A 24,092-nucleotide genomic window follows, 5' to 3' on the forward strand; every position below is an offset into this window, starting at 1 on the left:
ATGCACCCGCCGCCGCCCCCGGCCCGGCCGCCTCCGGGCCCCACGCCCGCCGGCTGCTGCCCGCCCCGTCCGCGGCCCCGGGCTCGGCCCCCACGCGAGGGTCTGCGGCCGCGCGGGACCCTCTCCCCTCCAGCTTCTTCTGCCCACGGGAGCCGAGCCCTGCAGGTACCGGGTGGGACGGACCGGAGCGCCCAAAGAGGGAGGCACGTCCTAGAGGGGGGACGCGGTTTGGGACAGGGGCCAGGACGGAGGGTCTCCGAAGGATCCGGAACCCAGGGGACACGGAGAGGAAGGGAATGTGTGTCTGTGCACTGCCTGAGCGAGTGGAGATTCGCGGACCCCCAATCCCGGAGGGGGAAGGTACTGGGTTCACTTTGGCCGGGGTAGAGCAGTGAGTCTCTAAACTCCATAGATACGGTGGGGGGAGCTCTTGGGGTGAAGGCAGTGACCTGGGACTTATTGGGAACGGGAGGGAGGAGACCCTCACCACTGGCTCCCAGATACTGCCGTTAGGGTCGCCCTAATGCAGGGGCCAAGGAGCTAGGTCTCTCAGCTGTCCCCGGACAGAGGTTCGGGTACCCTACACAGGGCACTGCCTTGGCTGTCCTGGAGGGCAGGCTGCAGATGTGAGTGCTGGAGGCTGGGAGCCAAATGGGAGACGCTGATGGAGAGGGGTCAGCGTGGAGGGCGCTGGTGGAGGCAGCCCCGCGGAGGGCAGAGCAGGCTAATTGCACCCTGCTGAGCGCTGGCAGGTTCCTGACTGGTGGTGATGGGGGTGGGGGTGGGGGGGGGGCGCCCAAGGGAATTGGGCAGTCAGCGCCTGCCTTCCTGTACCCACTCCTGGGCTGCCCAGGGGTGGGAGGGCAAGTGGATCCCATCCACCCTGCAGAGCTAGGATGCAAACAGTGCTGGTGGGTGGGTTGTCTTAGGATCCTTCCGCACCCTCCACTGGGACACACACCCCACACAGCTCACCCACACGTCCTGGAAGGTTCTGCCATGTGCTGCCCTGGCCACGGTTCCAGGGAGCGGTGGGATGTGGATTTCACCGCAAGGGGGGGCTCTGCTTTGGAGATAGGCCCCTTCTGGTCCAGCTCCGAAGGATGGGCAGCAGCACCTCCTCAGATGTACCCACGGCCACATGCTAAGCATTTTCCATGTGAGATCTCACTTCCATTTTGGCCACCAACCTGCTGGGGGGGGGGGGGCGGGGGGCGGGCACCGAGACATCCTTTTACTGAAGAGGCAGGCAGCTGAGGAGGGGGCAGTGACTTCATCCTGGCTGGGACACCCAAGGGTCCCTCCCAGGCAGCCACTGCACCAACTTGTCATTTGTAAAAGGGCTCACTCGAGGACCTTGGGGGGGTCTGGCCAGTTTCTTTGTCTTTCTGTTGAGTAGAAAAGCTTGGAGAAGCCAGCCGCCCTGCTTCCTGTCACCTGCCTGCCTTCTCCCACTCCTCGAGTCCTCCTGGGCGCCCCCTGCTGTGGGTGGCCCGCTGGGTTCCCACAGTGTCTCTTGGGGTGGTGTGGGGGGGGGTTCGGCTCATCCTCCCATGCCAGCCTTCAGTGAACAGAGGGCTCATGCCCCAGACACATTAGGTAATTTTGGCAATTCTAGGGACCTTCCGAACCAGATGCAGCCCACGAGGTGTTTCTAACTTTTTAGAACTCATTGGCGAACCCAGGGCCTTCACCCAGAAAAATACACCCTTTCACAGACATCCAAACCTTGGCCAGAGTTTTAGAGAGGCTCCTGGTTCTTTGGGAATCTCTGAGGGTTCCAGGGACCCCAGCTTTGGGCCTAGTTGCAGTGGGGGAGGGGAAGGTATACCTGGGAAGGGGTGGGGTCTCTCGTCTCCCAGGGCCCCCCCCCCCCCCCGGTCCCACCTGAACTGCAGAAACCAGCTGCCCCCTTCTATGGAATCTCAGGCAGGCCACTCTGTCCTGTTTCTTCTGAGGTCACAGGAAGGGTCAGACACCCACCGTGCCTGGGTCCTGAGCTCTGTGGCCCCTCAAGGGCAGGGCTTGGCTGACTCCCTTCCCAGAAGGCTCGTCAAGAGGGAACTTGGCACATCCCACCACCCTCTGCCCCCCCCCCCCAGGTGGCACTGACTTCGTCTCTGCTCCCTTCCTGACTTTGTGACCTTGGGCAAGGTGCTAAACCTCTCTGAGTCTTGTCTCCCATCTGTAAAATGGGAGCGGGAATGCCACCTGCCTCACTTAGTGGCAACGGGGATTAAACATGATAATTCTGATAAAGAGCCCAATAAGCCCACAGTAAGCGCTATGGGCACGTTAAGGTGATGGGCCACAGGAAGGCCCTCCACCTCTCTCCCTCCCAGAAGCCACCTGTACCCATCCCCCCAACCCCTCCCTGCCCAGGGCACCTTAGGACGAGGCTGCCAGGCAAGGAGGAGCATGGCCGACACACGGCTGAATTTGGCCTATGCGTCGGGCGGCTGAGTCACATCCCCAAATTGTATCTTCGTAAGTGCGTTTCGGAAGGTCGTTTGCAACACCCCCACCCCCTCCAGGCTCCGTCTGCCAGGCCACTCGCCTCTCCTGCCCGTGCCCCCGAGCCCTGGGTGAGGACCCCCTGCGCTTTCAGGAGGGATGGTAGGAGCGATGCCTGGGGTTTCCTCACCTCCTGGGAGAGAGCAGGGTCTGCGATCGCTGTGTGTCTCCTGGTGACAGGCTCCCGGCCCCACCTGCCAGCTGATGGCCCTTCGGGTGGCGAGCAGGGGCCCTCGCCCGGGAGTAGCAAGGCCCCTGAGTGTTCGTGAAGGTGGAGAGAGAGATCCGGGGCCAAGGTCAGCCTTATAAGCCGTGAAGTATGGGGCGTGCAGGAGACCAGCTCATATAAACCATGAAGTGCTAAGCCCGTGTGAGGCCGGGACTTATAAACCAACGTGTCAGGCCACAGGTGGCCACGGCCTGGTTGAGGTAATGGATGGAGGGGCGAGGGAAGGGACATGTTCTAATACTCATGAGGTCGCTCTGCCACGAAAGGAAGGCTTCTTGTGCCCCTACTGTGCGCGGGCACCAGCATCTGGGGACATGCGGTGAGTGGGACAGACACTGTGTGGGGGGTGCCCGACAGGGTGTCATCTTGGCATGTCTTTATGTGACAGTTTCCGTGTCTGTCACCCCCCCTCCCCCCTCCCCACCAGAGTATGGTTGCAGGGCCGCAGAGGCATCCTGTCTGTACGCACAGCCCTGTCTCCCGGGCCTGGTCCACGGGGGCCCGCCGTGCATGCCAGGCTGGCCTTTTCAAAGGGGGTCAGCACTTGGCCACTGCCTGTCGCTGCCCCACTTATTCCTGCTGAGAGAATCTTACAAAGGAGCCCGGTCCAGAGTCTGCCCTAGAAGGACATGGCCCCTTCACGGCACAGCGCCTCAGTTTCCCCACCGGTAAAACTGGCCAAATCCCAGCACCCCTTCTTGGGGGTATTGGCAAGGATCAAGGAGCAAATTTGTGTGAGGGACGTAGCCTGGCGTGTTGTAGACGTTCGCTAAACATCAGCTCGTAGTGGCAACAGGGGGTACACAGGAGGGAGGGAGAGATGGTGGGTTGGGGTGGGACAGGGGAGGGTCTAGCAATTTGGGACCCAGAAGGTGAGACTCCAGGCAGCCTCATCTTGTATGGGTCACTGTCCTCAAGGTCTTCGCTCTCGAGCGTGATCCCAGAGGACACTGCCCTACGCAAGGGCAGAATCCCAGGATGTCGGGGCGGCCAGACAGTCTGCTCTCTGGTAGCCTGGTGGGGAAACTGAGGCTGACCCGGGGTCACAGGGCCAGGCTGAGCACATCTCACAAGGCCCTACAGAATCAACTCTGGGATCTTAGAGGTAAATACCAGGTTGCCACGTTGGTCCCGGAGTCTCTTTGGAGATCACAAACCTCCTTCCACGCAGGCAGGAGGGGGCTGGGGGTCTCTGCAGCCACAGCCACGGTCCTCGTGTCCCCACACTGATACCCCATGCTTGCGTGTGTTCAGGCCTTCGGACAGCTCTCGGGGAGGAATCGGAGGCCCAGCAGGGTGAGCTTGACTTGCCCGAGAACCTGAAGGTCAGAAGGAGATGAGCCCAGGTTGGAACCACCTCCTGACCACACACACGGCCTCTGGTCCTCCCAGGCAAACCTGCCAGCACATTCTGTCTCCAGACATTCCCAAGTGTTTACTGAGTGTCAGCTGAGTGCTCGGCATTGTTCTAGGTACTTGGAGACAGAAAACCAGTGGGCGAAGGTTCAATAAGAGGGCGTTCCAGGCAGAGGGCCCAGCAGGTGCAAAGGCCCCAGGCTGGACCAGGCTGGTCAGGATCTGGTGATGGGGACGCTTATGTGGCTGGAAGAGAATGACTCTGGAAGAGTGAGAGGGTTGAGGTGGGTAGGAGCCAGACCAGAGGGCCTCCTGGCCACAGTGAGGTCTTTGGTTTTTGTGCAGCAGCACTGGGGAGCCATGGGAGGGTTTTGAGCAGGAGAGGAATATAGGCTGACTTGGGTGTTTCTTGGATGGCCAACCCACGTGTCAGTCACGTGTCTGGGTTCAGGGCTTCCTGAGCCTCAGAATGTCTTGGGGTGGTGACAGGGGTCCCTGCCCTCTGGTCGGTTGGCAAGGCCCTTCCCTGACTGTGTCCCTCATGCCCCTCAGGTCGGCACAGGAGCCCGGTCACTGAGCCATGCTGGGCCCCGGGTGGCCTACAGCGAGCCCAACCCCGGCACCCACATAGTCATGAACAGCCACAGCCACAATGGTTGTGGGGGGCGGCCGCTGGGCAGCGGGCTGGGTGCCCTGGGCAGAGACCCTTCGGAGCCCGAGGCCGGCCACCCCCCCCAGCCCCCACATGGCCCGGGCCTCCAGGTGGTGGTGGCCAAGAGCGAGCCAGCCCGGCCCTCACCCGGCAGTCCCCGGGGGCAGCCCCAGGACCAAGAAGAGGAGGAAGACGATGAAGAGGATGAGGCAGGCAGGAGGAGGGACTTGGGGAAGACCCCAAACGTGGGCCACCGCCTGGGCCACCGGCGGGCGCTCTTCGAGAAGCGGAAGCGCCTCAGTGACTACGCCCTCATCTTCGGCATGTTTGGCATTGTCGTCATGGTGACCGAGACGGAGCTGTCCTGGGGGGTCTACACCAAGGTAGGCATGGCCTTTCCCCTTGGCCCAGGGAGGGCCCTGTGGACCCACTTGGCTCCTCACTGGCCCTGGGGTGTGGGGTCAGGGACCATATTGGCCCCGGGAGGAGCAGGTGGAAGATGCTGGAGGAGTGAGGGGGGGGGTGGGTACTGGGCCTCCCAATGTGTCTACCCTGGAGGCAGGGCAGGGGGTGGGTACTGGGCCTCCCAATGTGTCTACCTTGTGGGGGTTGCAGGCAGGCTGTACGTGGGGGAGTTAGGCTCCAGCCCATTCCTTCTGCCCTGCACCAAGACGCCACACCCTGGCTTAAGGTGGGGGGGGGGTGGCGGCTGCCCCCCAGTCCAGGCCTAGGAGAGGAGAGCCCCAGCGAAGGCCTGGGCCTCAGAGCCCGGAAAGAGCTTCTCCTCCTGAGAGTGATCGGGCTGGGCTGCGACTATGGCTGCACGCCCCCTCGTGCCACCCAAGGGTGTGAGGACAGAGAGAGAGATCGGGGCACGTCCGCCGGTAGACTGTGAAATGCCGCCGGTGGATGCGGCGAGGCCTTCTAAACGGTGAAGTACCTACGTGAGGCCAGGCCTTATCGGCTGTGACATGCTGGGCCTTTAGGAGGCCAGGCCTTATCAACTCTGAAGTATAGGCCAGCGTTGCCATCGACCCAGGCCTAAGGAGAAAGGACAGGAGCATTCCTTCCTGAGGGGGGAGCCCAGGTGGGGGGGGGTCAGGAGGGCCACCCACCCCCCAGCGCCCTTGTCCTCCTGCCCTCCTCTCTCCGCCCAGGAGTCCCTGTACTCATTTGCACTGAAATGCCTCATCAGCCTCTCCACGGTCATCCTGCTGGGCCTGGTGGTCCTCTACCACGCCAGGGAGATCCAGGTCAGTGGCGGGCTGGCCAGGGCAGTTCCCCTCTCCGTGCCCCCAGAGACCCTCCCCGTACCAGGCACCGGGGACCCCAGCCCCCTAAAACATGAAAGGACCAGTAGCCTCTTTATAGAAAAAAAAAAAAAAAAAGACCTCTCTGAAGACATGCCCTTTAGATCACTCTAAATTTCTTTAGAATACTTGTCTATGTTTTATTTTTCATTGGTTATTTGGGAGGGTAGGGGTGGGGGGGCGGAGAGGACAACGAGGGAGCCAGAGGTGAGCTGGGGTCTGGCACACATAAGTCATCTTCGCGGCCCTGGGGGTCTTCCGAGGTTTTGCAGCCTTGGAAGCCGACCCCAGCCTTCTGTTCCTATTCGGTTAGACCCTGCGTTTGAAAGATTTATTACCTGCCAGGGAGGCTGTTCTCCTGTTTCGGGAGTTCACTGAAACCTCGATGGACCCCGGAGAGCCCAGCTCAGGGCGTGCTGTCACAGCCTGTCACAGCAGGCAGATGTCACCTGGGGTTGGCACCGGGGCCTGGGGATGCCAGAGGGTGGCAGATCTGGCTCCCGACTCTGGCCCCCGACCCCTGGCCTGAAGGAGCCGTGGTCTGACGGGAGGTGGGTGGAGGAAAATCCTGCCTGGGTTGAACCACCTGCAGAGATCCCTGGGGACATCCAAGAGAAATGAAAACCTACACCGCCTACATCCACACGCAACTCGTATACGTATGCACCTAGCAGCCCTATTCGCGGGTACCACAAAGTGGAAACAACCCAGATCCCCGGTGTAGGGACCAACAAAATGTCGTGTGCCCACACAGTGGGATGTGGTTCACCCACTAAAAAACCGAAGCACTGTGTGAGGGTGCTCCCGGCTGCTTTAACAGAGCACCACAGCCGAGGGGCTGAGACGGCAGGAAATGTGTTCTCACGGTGCTGGGGCTGGAAGTCCAAGATCAGGTGCTGGCAGGGTCGGTTTCTGCTGAGGCCCCTTTCCTCCACTTGCAGACGGCTGCCTTCTCCCCCTGTGTCCTCTCGGCTTCCTCTGTGTGCGCGCATCCCTGGAGTCGCCTCTTCTTACGAGGACACCGGTCCTGTGGGAGCAGGGTTCCACCCTTATGACCTCATTTAACCTTAATTACTTCCTTGATTTTTTTAATGTTTATTTATTTATTTTGAGAGAGAGAGAGAGAGAAAGAGGGTGAGCAAGAGAGGGGCAGAGAGGGAGAGAGAGAATCCGAAGCAGGCCCTACGCTGTCGGAGCAGAGCCTGATGGGGGCTCAAACCCATGAACGGTGAGATCGTGACCTGGGCTGAAATCAAGAGTCTGACGCTTAACTGACTGAGCCACCCAGGCGCCCCTAACCTTAATTACTCCGTTAAAGACCCTCTCTCCAGGGACACCTGGGTGGCTCAGTTGGTTCAATGTCTGACTCTCGATTTCAGCTCAGGTCGCGATCTCAGGGTCGTGAGTTCGAGCCCCACACTGGGCATGGAGCCTGCTTAAAAAAAAAAAAAAAAAGCGGCGGGGGGGGGTGTCTCTCTCCAAATACAGTCACAATGGGAGTTAAGGCTTCAATTTATGAGTTTTGAGGGGACACAAGTCAGTCCAGAACATTTCAGCCTCGGGCCCATCCCCCAAATTCATGTCCTCCTCCCATGCAAAATGCATCCACAACTTCCCACCTGCCCCAAAGTCTTAAGGCATTCCAGCACCAACTCCCAAGTTCCATGTATCACTTAAGTATCAGATACGGGTGAGACTGAGGCGCCACTCCAGCCGAGAGCCGGACAAATCACCCAAGATGTAGGGGTGGGACAGGCGTAGGATAGGCCTTCCTATTCCAGAAGGGAAATCTGAAAGAAGGAAAGTTGGTAGATGCTGAGCAAGTCAAAGAGCTCCCAAGGCAAATTCTCTGCGTTCTGAATGCTCAGTGCCGCGGTTTCCGAGCCCACCGGGGTGGCACCATTGTCCCCTCGGCTCTGGGTGGTGGCCTTTGGTGCCTGTGTTCTTCGACTCAGCATGTTTTCGAGGTTCTGCCACATGGCAGCGTGTATCAGAGCCCCTTCCTCTTGACGGCCGAATAATATCCCATTGTTTGGAAGGATCCCATTCATTCGTTGACGGACACTTGGGTGGTTTCCGCTTTGGGTAGTTGTTCGCGTGCAAGGATTTGTCCCAATGCCGGTTTTTTCTTTTGTTTTGGTTTGTATGTTTTTTGGGTTTTTTTCCGATGCTCGTTTTCATTTCTCTTGCGTGTGTCCCCGGGGACGAGATTGCTAGGCCCTTGGTAACCCCGTGTTTTCTTCCACATTTAATTTGAATCGTGGCTGACCCCGAGAGCTGGGGAGTTTCGCGTCGGAGGCTGTGTTTCTCATAAAAGCCAAGCCAGGGGTTCGAGGGCTGGGGGGCGGAGGGGGGGTCCTCCCTGAGGGGGGCACGGGCGCGAGTCTGACACCCACCGCCGCCTGTCCCCCCCCCGCCCCGCCCCCCGCAGCTGTTCATGGTGGACAACGGGGCGGATGACTGGCGCATCGCCATGACATGCGAGCGCGTCTTCCTCATCTCTCTGGAGCTGGCCGTGTGCGCCATCCACCCGGTGCCGGGTCACTACCGCTTCACGTGGACGGCGCGGCTGGCCTTCACGTACGCGCCGTCGGCAGCCGAGGCTGACGTGGACGTGCTGCTGTCTGTCCCCATGTTCCTGCGCCTCTACCTGTTGGGCCGCGTCATGCTGCTGCACAGCAAGATATTCACAGATGCCTCCAGCCGCAGCATCGGCGCCCTCAACAAGGTCACCTTCAACACACGCTTTGTCATGAAGACACTCATGACCATCTGCCCGGGCACCGTGCTGCTCGTCTTCAGCATCTCCTCCTGGATCGTCGCCGCCTGGACGGTGCGGGTCTGTGAGAGGTACGCCCCCGGCCCCGGGGCCCACCGTGCCCTCCCGCGGCTCCGGGGACCCAGGGCTCCCCTGCCATCACAGCCCCTGACCCACATGATATCCCCCCCCCCCCAGTTCCTGGCCTCAGTGACCGTCCTTCAAGCGCGGCCCCCTCATCCCTGGGACTCCAGCCTGTGTATCCTGTCCTGTCCCCTACCCCAAGCGACACCCCCCTGGGACCCCAGGCCTCTCCCCCAGGGTGGGGTGGGGGCGGGTCTCATGCTCGTCTTTCTCCCAGCTCTTCCGCTGCGAGCAGCTAACCTCTGACCTCTGGCCCAGGGCAGTGGAGGCAGCAGGAACAGGATGCCCCCCGCCCCCCATCTGCCTGTTTCCCCCACAATTTAACCAGCTCTCCTTCTCCCCTCCGCCCGCCCCACCGGACTGTAGGGAAAACATGTGAGTCCTACCCTTGACCAAGCTGTGTGCACAGAGCCGCTGCCGTCCTGTCCGCCAGGAATTTAAGATTAGCTGCCGCAAGGTGGGGTGGGGCGGGGGGGGGGGTGCGTTGGTGCATAGGGAGGTGAGGCGGGGCCGGAGCAGGCAAGTTCGGAGTCAGGCCCAGGACTGCTCTCAGGCCGTGTCCACTGGGCATCCTGGAGGTCCTTGTCTCCGAGGTTGGGGAGGGTTTTGTCTGGACAGCTGACCCTGGGGGACTTGGACAGCCCCTCCGGAGAGTTAGGTGGGTCTGGAGTAAATAGAAACTGGCCCAGCCTTTAGTACCTCTCTCTGCACGGGGTTTGTTCTCAACAGCCCTGGAAGGTGCAGGCCATTCGCCCAACTTACAGACGGGGAAAGGGAGGCTCTGGGGCAAAGGGACATTCCTGAGGGCCTGATTCCTGGTTGGCCCTGAGACCCACAGGGTGCTTCGGGAAAGGGAGGGTCTGCACTGGGCCTCTCGGGACGTGGGGGTGCCTTGGCTGGGAAAGAGCCTCTCCTACCTCATGCTTTGCTGGGGAAGGCCCTGGAAGGGTGTATGGCAGGTGGGGCTGAGACTGGGCTTCCTGGGGGTCCCTGGGCTGGACTTGTCCCCCCAGGACCCCAGTCTTTACCCCTTAATCTCCTCCATGGCGCCTGCCTCAGCCTGATGTGGGGCTCATGGGGGCGAGGGCCCAGCCCTTCTCGTCCTCGAGGCTTACCGTCTTGGGACCAGACGGGGTCCCCTTGGACCCCTGCTTGGATCCCTATGCCAGTTCCCACAGCCCATCCCCTACCCTGTCACGGCGGGGTCAGGATTGTGGTCTGGGGAGTGAGAGAGGGGCTCCCCTCCTCGGGCATCCTTGAGGTGCAGTCTAGGTCATCGCAGGGGTCCCCAGGTTGGGGCAGGGAACGGGGCAGGACCGGGGGGCAGCCAATCCTAAATTCTGAGCCCTACGATGCTGCTTGAAGCCCCCTCGCCTGCCTCGCTCCACCCCTGCGGCTCTGTCCCACCCCCACCCTGCCTCCCGCATGTCCCCCACTCTGTGGTCCTAGGTAGTCCCGGGGGGTCCTGCAGCACCCACCACAGCTCCAGCCAGGCCCCGGGCTCCCCCACCCGCTGCTGGAGGGCCTCCCTCTCGTCTTACTTGCTGGTATGGGGTGCTGGTTTACCGGGAGACAGAAGCCAGGGTAACTTGGGGCTCAGATGCCTCGGTGGGATTCGGTCCCAGGTCCCCCGCACCCAGCAAGCAGACTGGCAGCCCAGGAGGAGGGGCCTGGAATGGCATCCCGACAGGGACCCCCAAACACCACACCTGCCGAGAAGGTCTCCAGCCTTCCCATCCTCCTTTGGGGGCTTCTGTGGCCTCCTCTTGAGCCCCTGACTCCAGCCCTGTCTGTCTGGAGCAACCCTCCCCCCAGCTTCCCCTGTCCTGCCCCTGCCAGCGTCCCCCCTCCTCTGCGCCACCTCAGTTGACCTCTAACCTTGAGCCCCCTCAGGGCCTGAGGCCTGGGAAAGAGTGGGTCATCAGGAAAGGGCTCCCTGAGCTGGAGGGGCTTCACAGGCTGGGGAACCTCGAGCTAAGCCCCTCTGACCCCCAGCCTGGGCTGACCGTAGGTAGGACTTGTTTGTAGCCCACGTGACCAGGTTCACAGGGCTGGCCATGGCCAGGGACCAATTCATGTCCCTTGGGGCCCGCCCCCCCATACCAAAAAGTTAACCGCCAGCCTCCCCCCAATGCCAAGCTGCCGCCTCCTTCCCCAACTCCCAAACAAACCCTAAGCCTGGGATTTGGGGACCATTGGTGCTGCCCCACACATGCTGACTTCCCTTTTGCTCCCAAGTCCTGGAATACTGCAGCCACCCGTGTCCCCCAGGGGCCCTCTCCCCCTGCCCCCTCAACCTCACGGAGCCCTGCTGGCTGGGGAAGTTCTTCCCGATGTCTCACCTGAATCCTCACCTCCACTCCCTGCCGCTTCTGACACCCGTGGCCACCTGTGTCTGCGTCTGTCTGTGCGTCTGTCTTTGGGAGGGGGATCGCGTGGACACAGTGGACGTACCCTCACCCGGACCCCTCTGCCCCCGGACCAGGGCCAGGGAGGGCACACATCCTGGGCGGCAGCTTGGGGTGGGGGTGAAGGGAGAATGGTGGAAGGGATCCTGGGAGGAGAGTGCGGGTGCCCTCTGCCCGACGGTACCCTTGGGAGGATGCTGACCATCCCCTCTCCCTGCAACGGTACCTTTTCGAGCCCTCAAAGTGGTCCGCTGCTTGTAGTCAGGGTCCCCACCCAGCCGGGTGGACCCAGGGCACCAGAGGGAATGATGAAGGCAGAGAGACCAGTGTGGACTGACTGGGCCTTCCCCGGCTCCCCTCAGGTACCATGACAAGCAGGAAGTGACCAGCAACTTTTTGGGGGCCATGTGGCTCATCTCCATCACCTTCCTCTCCATCGGCTATGGCGACATGGTGCCCCACACCTACTGCGGGAAGGGCGTGTGCCTGCTCACTGGCATCATGGTAAGGGCGGGGGCCCTTGCACACCCCCTACGGATGGGGAGCTCACTCCATTGTGAACCGTAATGCATCAGCCTGCCCCTCCCTCTTTGTGTCATCCTGCTCCCTCACCGCCCCCCTCCTCCTTACCCCGGCCGTGACTCAGAAATCTGCACCCTTGGGCTTCCTGGGGGGCATCTCTTCTTGGCTTCTTCCAGCCCTAGGTATGTATGTAACTCCTGTGGTCCCCGCAGGGCTGGATGGTAGCCCGGCGTTTGTCTGCCCCTTTATTCTCTGCAGCCTGCTTACTTCACAACCCTGGGGTCCAGGGCTAGGGACTTGATGCTTCCATGCCTCAGTTTCCCCAGCTATAACCGGTGCCCATCTCCTCTGTTCATCGTGAAGCTCAAGTCTGTCCCTTTTGATTTATTTATGTCTTTTTAAATTTTTTTAAAGGTTTCCCTTTATTTTTGAGAGAGACAGAGACAGAGCACGAGCAGGGGAGGGGCGGAGAGAGAGGGAGACACAGAACCCGAAGCAGGCTCCGGGCTCGGAGCTGCCGGCACAGAGCCCGACGTGGGGCTCAAACGCACAAACCGCAAGATCACGACCTGAGCCGTGGTCAGACACTCAACCGATTGAGCCGCCCAGGCGCCCCTCAAGTCTGTTCCTTTATGTGAAACGTCTAGAACGGTGAATGCTGTGGACACCCAGTCAACACCCTCTGGGTTGTGCCGTCACGGCTCCCTTCCCCATCCTTGCCTGATTCTTGGGGCTTCCCAAGCACCCCACTGAGCCCCCGTGCTGTGCAGCTTGTCTCCTGTGACTCGTTGGGCCCTGACAGCACCCCTTCTCCCCCGAAGACTTCTCAAGTCTGTCGGTGGGTGTGGGCAGCCTTTGACACCCAGCACCTTCTTTCCCTGGTCCCGTCTTCGGTTTTGCTGTTCATCCCCTTCTGGAACCTTCTGGAACCTTCTTTCTCCAAGCTTCCACCTCCTTCACAAATGCTCTTCCGTGTTTTGGGTTGCAGATTATCGGATGCGTGATAGGGGACTCCTCTCCCCAGTCCCCAGTTAATAACCTGTTCATTTGTGAAGAACAGTGAGCATCGGTGGGACCAAAGTAGCACCAAAGAAGCCTACTTAATCCCACCCCCCAGGTTCCACGCCAGGCCACTCCTCCTCCGTTCTGGCAAACATAGGGCACGATCCCCACAAGAGTTTCCTTTTCTCCCGCCGACGGAAGGAGCATCTTGAGGTGCCTCTGCCCACCCTGTTTCGCTGCTTGCAGACCGTGGTCAGTTGTCACTGTGTCCCGAGGCCCGCGGCTCTGTCCCCATTTCTCCTCACCCTCTCTAAGCTGTTTGAGCAGAAGCTGGGGGCTCCACGTCCTCCTCGGGCCCCCCCCCGGGGCCTCCCTTCTCTTGGCTGCGCTGACGCGGCCCCCCTCTTGTGAAATGGCACCACCCCTATTTGCCTGTGTTACTTTGCAAGAGGCGAAGGGGGAAAAACTAAAGGTGGGCCACAGTCCAACCCCCACTACAAGCAAACGAACTTTACAAAAGAACCAAAAAAGGACTCGGGTAAGGCGAGCTCAAACCCGGAAAGCCCAAGACAAAATGGGAACGCCGAGTTCCTTTCTTTTTTTTTTTTTTTAATTTTTTTTTTTCAACGTTTTTTATTTATTTTTGGGACAGAGAGAGACAGAGCATGAACGGGGGAGGGGCAGAGAGAGAGGGGGACACAGAATCAGAAGCAGGCTCCAGGCTCTGAGCCATCAGCCCAGAGCCCGACGCGGGGCTCGAACTCACGGACCGCGAGATCGTGACCTGGCTGAAGTCGGACGCTTAACCGACTGCGCCACCCAGGCGCCCCCGTTCTTTGGGACATGGCTCCTTCTGGAAAATGAGTTCCATGTGTGGCCACGTCTCCGCCCTCGCTGCTGGCACATGCACGGGTGGTCACGCTTGGGCTGGTTTCTAGCTCTCCTCTTGGCTCTCTCTGCCAACCTTGCCCAAGCGTGTCCGCTCCCGGTCACTGCCCTGTCCAGGATCTCACCAGCCATGCGTCTGTCTGTTCTTGAACTTCAGGGCATCCCAGTGTGGCCCCCTCTGAGCCTGGCGTCTTTCGCTGGATGTGGTTTCCATGCTATTTTGCGGAGCCACCAGATGTCTTTTTTTTTCCTTTCTGCGTCGTATTCCACCTGGAGGGTTTTGTTTCGTTTCGTTTCGTTTCGTTTGTTTGTTTGTGTGTTTTTTTGCCCCAGTTGACAGGGCTTCTTCTGAGAACAGACTCCAGGAACCCATGTCAGGGTTTTCTCAGAAGGCAACCTTGTCCATGTCGCCTGCCCATGTCGCCCTGGCGGGACATGTGGGGACCCAGACCTGCCCAGGACCGTCCGAAGGTGGCCCTGGCCCACCCCTCCCCATATATGTTTCCTTCCATCCCTAAGAAGAACTGAGCATCCCTGGCCAAGTGTCCCAGGCCGAACTCTCCCTTCTTCCTTCTTGGAGGTCATGGCCTCAGGAGCAAGCAGCTTGCGGGAAAGCATCAGGAACAGCCCTCAGTGCAGGCGGGGAACTGCCTCCCCCCTTCACACCTGCTCCCGCCACCTGCCTTGAACACCTGCTGGCCCCCCTCACCTGCTCCTGTCACCGGCCTCGGGCACTTCTGGGGCTGATGACACTCCTGGGGGCTCTAGGCTGGCCCCTGGCCCCTGCTCCTCGGTGGCAGACCCTCTCCCTCCCTTCCACGTCACTTTTTGCTGCCCCCCTCCACCTGTCTGCCCTCTCCTCTCTTGGGTCCTCGCTCCTGCTCTTTTCTCTCTCTTTCTCTCTCTCCTAGGCTGCTCCCAGTAGACACACAAGTCCTCTCTGACCTCCTTCACTAGCCAGGAGATCTGCCATTTAGGGCATCCTGGGGAGTGTGATTGCATCAGGCGGGGAGGCCACCATTCTCCCCTCCACTCCCCACCCCTCCTGGGACCTCCGCCCTGCTCCTTCCTACCTGCAAATGCCCCACCGCAGGCAGCCAGCCTGACCCTTCGCTCACGCTGCCTTCTCACCCTGCCAACTGACCCCTCCCATGACTGTAGAAAGACGTGTTGTCTGGGTCTCTGCCCTCAACGCCCAGACCCCAGCGCCTTGAGGGAAATGCTTCCAAATCCTCCCTCCTCCGTGTTCCGAACGTACCTGCAGATCCTGCCCTTTTCTTCTCCCTTTCTTATCTCCAAGCCTCAGTTTCCCTCTCTGTCTAGTGGGGATAAGAGTGGTATTACCTCCCAGGGCTGTTGGGGATCGGACGAGCTCATCAGTGGGACACAGTCCCCAGACATTCAACCGGTATTAAGCAGGTGGGGCTGGGAGTCAGTGAGCTCAGCAGGTGGGACCTGCCAACACTGTGGGCTTAGAAGGTAAAGGTGAGGGTGGAATCAGGGCAGGCTTCCTGGAGGAGGGAGGGTGTCCTGCCTGTGACCCGGGACCTACATGGGGCAGGACACTGATGTGTTCCCCACCCTCCGCACGCAGGGGGCCGGCTGCACAGCACTTGTGGTGGCCGTGGTGGCCCGGAAACTGGAGCTCACCAAGGCAGAGAAACACGTGCACAACTTCATGATGGACACTCAGCTCACCAAGCGGGTAAAGACCTCCATCACAGCCACGTCCTCTTCTCGGTCATCAAGGGCAGACCCTCCCCACCTTACTTCTGTACGTGCCAGGCATGTGCACAATGCCCACCGGTCACTGCCCTGCCTTGTGCTCTGCTGCCCATGTGAATGTGCATGAACCATGCACAGAGACGTGGCAGTGGCCCCAGGCGCCCACCTGTGTGCCTAGTCATAGCCCCACCCTGAGCCACACAGCAAGAGGCAGGCATTTGGGGGCCAGGCAGCCGGGTACAACTTAAAAGCTGTCTGACCTTGGCAGGTCGACCGCCCTGTGCCTCAGTTTCCCCATGTGTAAAGCGAGAGAGATGCCAGCGTGTGTAGATTCACTGATATAACATTTGCAAGGTGTATGGAAAGGGTCTGACCCACGCTGAATGATACAAATGAAGTGCACACACACATACACACACACACACAGACCCACACAGTGCAGGTGTGGCCACGTAAACATGTCCTTGCCTTACGGTCCCAGGATCCCAGAGGGGCATTTCCAGGAGTTTCTAAAAGTTTCTGGAGGTTTCCGGAAGTTTCCAGAGCCTTCCACAGTTTCGTGCCTGCCTTGAGGAACTTTTCTTTTTCTGGCCCCAGGTAAAAAATGCCGCTGCTAACGTTCTCAGGGAGACGTGGCTCATCTACAAACACACTAGGCTGGTGAAGAAGCCAGACCACGCCCGGGTTCGGAAACACCAGCGTAAGTTCCTCCAAGCCATCCATCAGTAAGTCCAGCACCTTTCCCGCTCACGTTTCTGTGTCCACCTGGTGCGGAGGCAACTGTGGTCCTCGGGAGGAGGCTACAGGCCAGGCCAGACAGCTCAGCATGGCCTCATCACGGCCCCTCCCATGCCGGGTGGTCAGTTGGTTGGGGCTTGCAGTGTCTGTGCTGGGTGGGATGGTCAGAAGGAGGCAGGTGATGGGCCCAGCACTTGTCCAGGGCGATCACCTTTGATAAGTCATGCAACCCACCCCCAAATAAATGGCAAGAAGCATATTGTATTCTCCAGAATAGCCAAAATTGTTTTACCTTTTAGATGAGAAGCCATTTCCCTTTTTTGCTTTGGCTGCCAGGAAGCTCCGAATTAAATTTGTGTCCTGATCCACGTGATCATGTGGGGTAACTAGAAAGTCCTTGATTCCCTCTGTTGTCCCTTTGTCCTGAGAATTATTTAGTCAAGTAGTTCTCCACCTTGGCTGCTCACTGGAATCCCCCACGGGGCTTTAAAAGGCCCACAGGCTGCACCCAACACAGCAGGGTCTGGGACGCACCACGAGCTTAAGTTTAAGTTCCTCGGGTGAGTCCAGTGTGCAGCCAGAGTTGGCAAACTTTTCCTATAAAGGGCCGGGGGGTAAATATTTCAGGTTTTGTGGACCAGACGGTCTGTCACAACTACTCTACTCTGCCACTGTAGCAGGAACGCAGTGATGAGGAGTGGGTGGGCTATCCTCTAATAAAACCTTATTTTCCCAAAACACGTAGCTGGCCAGATTTGGGCTGGGCCAGGCTATCATATGCCAAGCACTGTCCACTAGAAATATCACGTAAACCACTATATAGTTTTAAATTTCCTAGTAGCCACATTAAAAAAAAGTAAAAGAGGGGGACCTGAGTGGCTCAGTCAGTGTCTCTTGATCAAGGTCTTGATCTTGGGGCTGTGAGTTTGGGCCCTGTGTTGGGCTCCATTCTGGGCATGAAGCCTATTTTAATAATAATAATAATGATGATAATAATAATTAAATTTTAAAATAGTAATGAAAACAAGTGAAATAAATTTTAATATATTCATGCAATAGATGCAAAATATTATCTTAACATGATTAGTATAAAAAAATCAGGTATTTTAGAATTTTTTTTTGTGCTAAATCTTCAAATTCTATTGTGTGTTTTACATTTATTTACAGCCCATTTTTATTCAGACCATCCACCTTTTGAATGTTTGGTAGCCACACTGAGGATGTGTGAGACCAGCACCCAGTCTAGAATTTTAAACAGCTCCAAATCCTGGGAGGGAGGCACTCAAATATAAATTACAACTGAGTCCTGTGGTACCTGATTTCAAATAGTAAAAACATATTTAGGCACTTTTCAGAATGAGCCCATGGATTCCCATTTCTCGTGTTGTGGGAAAACCTATTCACAATTGGGTTCCCCTAAGAAAATCAGGTGGCTCCTTGCCCCGGGAGCTCCTAGGCCAGACTCAGGGGCCAATGAGTCACAAAGTAAAGTGAATAGTGTTAGAGGCTGAACTAGTACAGCAGCAAGGCAGCTGATTCAGCTGTGGAGAAAAGAGACAAGAGGCAGCATGGAGAACCCTGGTGTCAATGGTAGAGTAGGAAGGTTGGGTTGGAGCAGAGCTGAGGTGTGGCTGAAACAGCCCAGCTTCTGGGATGTCAGAAGGTAAACGAGTGTCGCCATGAGGAGACCAGGCCATAGGAGAGGAAGCTCAGCCAGCTGGATTTCAACTTTTTAATCCTGTTTAATAATCTTTGCCTCTTAAAAAAAAAAAAAAAAAAAAAAAAAAAAGCTTTATTAAGCTATAATCGACTATAGTCAACTGCATCTATTTAAACTGCATAGTTTAATCAGTGTTACCGTTATGTATACATCCACATAACAATTAGCACAGTCAAGATAAAAAAAAAAACAGATCCATTGCCCCCAGAGTTTCTTCGGGCTCCTTACCGTCTTTGTCTTTTAGCTAGAGAGTTTAGTACATTTACATTTATTGTGTTTACTGTTATAATTGGATGGGTTTCAAATGGTAACAGTCCCTACTTCACAAGACTGCAGGGAGATCTAAATGGGAGGATATGCAGAAATGCCTGGCATGGTCCTTGGCACAGAACAAATACTGGTAACACATGATGCCCTCTGTTTCTCCTTCCATCATCGTCTAAAAAGCAGGGAGAGGAGCTGGTACCACACTTACTCAACCTCACTGTGTCCAGTGCCTTCTCACAGGACCCCAAGCCCCTTGAGGACAGAGACCCCTCCTCGTTGGCCCTCCCGCAGTTAGTAACTGACTACTGTTGTCCCAGTCTGGTTTCTGCCACCTAACTGTGGGACCTTGGCAAGTGACTGTGCTATTCCAAGCTGCGTTTTTGTATCTTTATAAGTGGAGCCAATGGTCGTTAATGTGCCTTTCCTCCAGGGATGAGGTGTGGATAGAACACAACTGGGGATTCACCTCCGCCTACCTGCCGTACAGTGTTTTCTAAACAGGAGAACCAGCAATGTTGTCATTACCACCCTCGATATGTTCATTTGGTTACTGTATACGCATTTCCTATGCCAGCCGGTGTGCCAGGCATGGGGGGCACTGTCCCTGGACTTTGCCCCAAGGGAGGTTCCGGAAGGTTGTTGGAGAGAAGTAGGAGGGTGGGAATTTAGGAAAGCCAGGTCTGTGGAGAAGGCACTTGCTCTGTGAGTTACCCGCTTCCCTTTGTTCTGGGGCAGGACTGTCTCCTTCTTCTTTATTTATTTGTTTGTTTGTTTGTTTCTTTGTTTCTTTATAAATAAGCCACCTGAGACACCTGGGCGCCCCCATTTTTTATTTTTTTAGCGATTTCATTTTTAAGTAATCTCCATAACCCACATGGGGCTTGAACTCACAACCCTGAGATCAAGAGTCGTCCACTCCACCGACCAAGCCAGCCAGGCGCCCCTCACTCCATCTTTGGGTCCCCCTAAACCTACTCCCTTCCCAATCGGAAAAGAAAAAGAAAAAAATGGCCCCGTAAAGCTGATAAAACCAAACAAGTTGGAACTAGGGCCTGAAGGGTGGGTGAGATTTGGTTAGGAAGCCAAAGGGGGGGGGGGTGGCGGGCATAGCAAGGATTGTCCACAGTCCGGGCAGTGGTGGGGACGTAGGAATGAGCGTGGTGCCAGGGAGACTGGAGGTCTGATATGCGGGCATGAGGGAGCCTTGGCAGGGTCTTGCGCTGGGGAGTCTCTGCAACGGGAACACCGTATGATCAGCCCGTGAAAAGGCGGACGTGATCTCTGGACAGATCGACGAACGTAGTGGGCACTTGCTCGGGATGCCATAACAGATTACTACCAACTGGGTGGTTTAAAACAGTAGAATTTATTACCTCACTGTTCCAGAGGCCGGAAGTCCAAGATCAGAGTTGGCAGGGCCGTTTGCCCTCTGAAGGTGCTAGGGGAAGATCTGTTCCAGGCCTCTTTTAGTTTCTGGCAGCCTCGGGCGGTCCTTGGCTTCTAGATATATCTCCCCAGCCCTCCATCTTCAAATGGCCATCCCTGCTGAAGTGCCGGTGGGCACTGGCTTTGCCTCTCGGAGCCCCGTTATTCTTGGGAAACAGCATGGGCATAGTTCCCTGGACTGAATGCCACCTCTGGGACCAGGTGCCTGGCACAGACTGGGATACCGTGGGACCGCAAGGCTGCAGACAGCTGCATTTGCTGGGTGGGCACGGCTGGAGGGAGGGGAAGCCAACGGATGCGTCCCCCAGGGGCTGGCGCTGCCCGCTCAGGCTGAGCCTCTTTGCAGAGTCAGGGCGACAGCCCCTCAGCCATCCAGGGCCCCCGGTCTGGTCTTGGAGTCGTGCATGTGGGAGGCGGGCAGGGTTGGGCGCGCGGCACCCGGCCGCACGGAGATTAAAATTGCCTTGTGATTTCTCTCTGCTCTGCCGGGGCCTGCCAGAGCTCAGAAGTAAGTCTCTCCCGGGGGTTGAGGGGTGCATGGTGCTCGCGGGGCAGGGGACACACCCAGGGCCGCTGGCGGATCACTGCCCGCTGGCCCCAGGAGGTGGCCAGGGTGCATGTCCAGCGTGTGCAGCCTTCACCTAGGCCTGGGAGTCCAAGTTCCCGGGACATCCTGAATCAGGCCGCGTGGACGTGGCCAGAAGGTGGACGCTGTCGGGGGTGGCTTAGCCACCTGCCAGGCCCTGCTACCCCATGTGTGCTAGGAGGGAATGCGCAGCATCTCCCACCTTCTGCATGTCCCACAAGGCGACCCCGGGTGGGGTGGGTGCATGAAGGGCCCCACTCCCCTGCAGCCTCCACCAACCCTGGCTACCCACCCCCCTGTCTGTCTCCCAGGCTCCGGAGTGTGAAGATTGAGCAGGGGAAGCTGAATGACCAGACCAACACTCTCGCCGACCTGGCCAAGGTGAGCCAGGCGGGGCTGGGCAGGGTGGCTCCCCAGGCCAGCAGGGGGTGGTCAGGCCCCTCCGAAGGAGGATGGGAGACATTCAGTAAAGAACAGAGCCCGCCTCCTGCCCAGGGAGGAACAGTGCGGGGCACCGGTAAGGCAGACGGGGGACTCAGGCCGGGTCTGCAAGGCTCCAGAGGTTCTGCTTGTCAGAGAGAAGCTAGGAATCCACATCTGTAAGTAAACTACTTTTTTAGCGTTGGCAGCTTTTTTTTTTTAAACCATATCTAGTAAAATAGCTTTAAAGGGATATCTTTTTTGTTAATGTTGATTTAGTTCTGAGAGACAGAGCAGGAGAAGGGGAGGGGCGGAGAGAGAGGAAAACACAGAATCCCAAGCAGGCTGCAGGCTCTGAGCCATCAGCACAGAGCCCAACGCCGGGCTCGAACCCATGAACCATGATCGTGACCTGTGGCAAAGTCGGGCGCTTCACCAACTGAGCCACCCGGGCGCCCCTTTAATAAGAATATCTAATTAGTGGGCCACATTGGTGAAGTGGTCCTTTGTGTTTTAGGCATATCGACACCCAAGCTCCAAAATTCAAGAGAAAATCAAAATTCTTTTGCTACGGATGGAAATTCAAATCCTAGCATCAGCAGAGAGCTGCTTTGCACGGCAATTAAACATCTTTCAGGAAATTAAAGCTGGTTGCAAGGGCTCTGTAAGATCAGTTTATGGTATACACCAATCTATTTGTTGGTCTTTTTTTTTTTTTTTCTTCAACGTTTTTATTTATTTTTGGGACAGAGAGAGACAGAGCATGAACGGGGGAGGGGCAGAGAGAGAGGGAGACACAGAGTCGGAAACAGGCTCCAGGCTCTGAGCCATCAGCCCAGAGCCCGACGCGGGGCTCGAACTCACAGACCGCGAGATCGTGACCTGGCTGAAGTCAGACGCTTAACCGACTGCGCCACCCAGGCGCCCCTATTTGTTGGTCTTATTAGCAATTCCTGCTCTTTGAATATTCGGCACACTGTTCTGAACCCCCTTCTGAGCAGTGGCATACCCTCCACGAATAGTTCATGTGTGAACTCTGCTCATTGGCTCCCTCCCCGAATCAGTTTAATTAGTCTGAGGTTAATTTAATATTATCTTCAGAAGATGCTTATAAGTCCCATCCTACTTCTTATACCCAGAGCGTTTCGGACTCATTCTCTTCATCATTGTCAAGAGAATGCGATGTAATGTTAACCTACATAAATTTAATTTGGAAAGAAACATTATGGAGGAGAAAACATATTCTAGAACCCTGAAGAAATCATTCCGTTGGTAGTAGAGAGAACATAGTCCCAAAAGCATATGGAAAATCCTTGCCAAACTAATTTGATGTCGTGTGAGATAACGGCTATAAATACACATGAAATGCCTTTGAGACACTAGATATTATAATTTGGATTATCTCTATCACACTTCCTTCTGTTAGTACAGATGACTGAAATTTGAATTTTTCAAAGTTATTTAAACCTTGCAATCACGGTAGTATACTCCGAGTACATTTAACAAAGCCTTCTTTGAAGGAAGGCTTTAATTGGATTGGATTATATGGGTTCCTGATTTTTTTAATTTAACAAGGTTAAGATGTTTTCCAGTATTAAACTTTAATGCGCTCCTGCCCAAGGTTGCTGATTTAATTTGTGTATCTCTGATAAAAGTCACATGCGTATTCCAAGTTTAAAAAAAATTTAAACCTCAGAGGCCAGGAAAAAAAAAAAAATCATCAGAGGGCTGGATGCCTCCAGATGTTATCCTCTGGCCCTGGGGACCGCGGCCCTCTGAGGCATGGAGGTTGGAAGGGAGAGGCTAGGGGTGGAACGCAGCAAAATGCCGTGGTAGATGCCTCATCCTGTCCCCCTTCCATGGAGCGGGGGGGTTGGGGGCTCTTTCCCCGCCTCAGCATCAATTCTCCCATCCCAGGCGGTGGCTGGGGACTGGCTGTCCCCCTTGCAGGGGGGGGGGGGTGCCCAGCGCTTAGCTGAGGTTAGAGATGAGGAACGATGTTCTATCGCCACCTGGTGGCAGCATTGGCCTGCCACGTGGAGTGGCCAGCCTCCCCTCCCAGGGCCCACGTGGACAGTCGCAGAACCGCCTCCTGCTTGCTGGATTGTGGGGAGCAGTCGAGTCGGCGGGGACATCCCATGGCCTACCGTAACAGTAGTTGTTGTGGCTGTTGTACTCCCTGGTCTGTGACCGGGTCGGATCCTTGGAGCGGTCCCTTCCCCAGTGTAGGGCGGGGCGCGGGGAGCCGGTTCACAACTGACCTCCTCCCTCTCAGCCATGGCCCCAGCCTGGAGCAGCGTCAGCCCCAAACCCCCTCCGGGCCTCTGGGCCGTGGTTCCCCTGGGTGAAGGCACCACCCAAGACCCCCCCTTTGGCTGCCTGTCCGGGTGGCCAGTTAAACCCCTCAGGGCAGCTCTGACCACTTGTGCCCTGGGACCTCCCTCCACCTTCCCCTGGCCTGTCTCTCCTCTTGTCTCTCCTTCTACCAGTTCCGGGGGCCCAGCAAGAGACCTGTGGCTCTGCCATGTCCTCACAGTTGTCCCTCACTTGGGTCCGCCTTCCTGGGCCCCCCCCCCCCCCCCGCAACTGGGGCTGGTCAACCATCTCTGCGCCTGGCCCTCCCTCTCTCTCACTTGGCCTCTCCTCTCTCTCCCGCTCTGTCTCTGGCAGACTCAGAATGTCATGTACGACCTCATGTCCGAGCTGCACGCCCAGCACGAGGAGCTTGAGGCCCGCCTGGCTGCCCTCGAAAGCCGCCTGGATGCGCTGGGCGCCTCCCTGCAGGCCCTGCCCGGCCTCATCGCCCAAGCCATACGCCCGCCACCCCCACCCCTGCCTCCCCGGCCTGGCCCCGGACCCCTGGACCAGGCAGCCCGGAGCCCCCCGTGCCGGTGGCCACCCATGGCCCCTTCAGACTGCGGGTGACAACCCTGCCCACCACCAGACCCCTCAATCTTGGCCATCGTGTGGCCGCCACGTCCACGCCATCCAGGAAGCCCTGTACAGTGGTGCCTCTTGGAGTTCAAGGAGCCGAAGCTGAGTTGGGCTGAGTGGACCAGGGCCCTCCCCACCCAGACCGTCTGGGCAGAAGGCAGGGCCGGACCGCAGGCGAGGGCAGGGGTGGGCCACCACCCGTTTCCTCCCTGAATGGAGCCGGGGGGAGCCAGGAGCTTCCTCTGGTCCCCTGGCCCCCTGGCTTTCCCCAGGCCCCCGGTGGGCACGGAGCAACCAGGAGAGGGGTCCTTGCCAGTTCTGAATAAAGCAGGACCCACCCAGTTGCTGCCTGTTTTGCATGGCTGGGGGACGCTCATGACATGGGAGGTGGCCACCTGACTCCAGGTCCCAGAACGGATGTGGGGGTCTAGGCGAGCCCCTGCCATCACTGTTCTAGCCCGGTGGCCCCCCAA

General features: G+C 57.6%; 1 protein-coding gene across 3 annotated transcripts; it reads left to right on the forward strand.

Annotated features, from left to right (window-relative positions):
• Positions 1–23,610, forward strand: KCNN1 (potassium calcium-activated channel subfamily N member 1). 3 transcript variants are annotated; one of them, XM_047096093.1, is made up of 11 exons: positions 1–165; positions 4,652–5,134; positions 5,909–6,004; positions 8,493–8,911; positions 9,330–9,338; positions 11,734–11,875; positions 15,378–15,488; positions 16,106–16,233; positions 20,179–20,187; positions 20,577–20,646; positions 23,356–23,610. In XM_047096093.1, exons 1-11 carry the CDS (start codon positions 1–3, stop codon positions 23,608–23,610), a joined length of 1,887 nt encoding a protein of 628 aa, XP_046952049.1. The 3 variants fall into 3 exon arrangements, with proteins under 3 accessions (XP_046952049.1, XP_046952051.1, XP_046952050.1); XM_047096095.1 differs by lacking the exons at positions 1–165; positions 9,330–9,338 and having other exon boundaries at positions 4,691–5,134; XM_047096094.1 differs by lacking the exons at positions 1–165; positions 9,330–9,338; positions 20,179–20,187 and having other exon boundaries at positions 4,733–5,134.
• Positions 23,611–24,092: the final 482 nt, after the last annotated feature.

The sequence above is a fragment of the Lynx rufus genome, unplaced genomic scaffold (assembly GCF_022079265.1).
Source record: "Lynx rufus isolate CCGP_SWC_20201006 ecotype Redwood Valley unplaced genomic scaffold, mLynRuf1.p SCAF_4, whole genome shotgun sequence".
Lineage (NCBI taxonomy): Eukaryota > Metazoa > Chordata > Mammalia > Carnivora > Felidae > Lynx > Lynx rufus.

What these genes read in the sequence shown, in the direction of transcription:
- KCNN1 (XM_047096093.1), top strand. Translation starts at nt 1, where the DNA reads ATGCACCCGCCGCCGCCCCCGGCCCGGCCGCCTCCGGGCCCCACGCCC. An exon ending in GCCTGCTCACTGGCATCATG is followed by an intron (nt 11,876 to 15,377) that starts GTAAGGGCGGGG and finishes CTCCGCACGCAG; the next exon opens with GGGGCCGGCTGCACAGCACT. An exon ending in ACACTCAGCTCACCAAGCGG is followed by an intron (nt 15,489 to 16,105) that starts GTAAAGACCTCC and finishes TTCTGGCCCCAG; the next exon opens with GTAAAAAATGCCGCTGCTAA.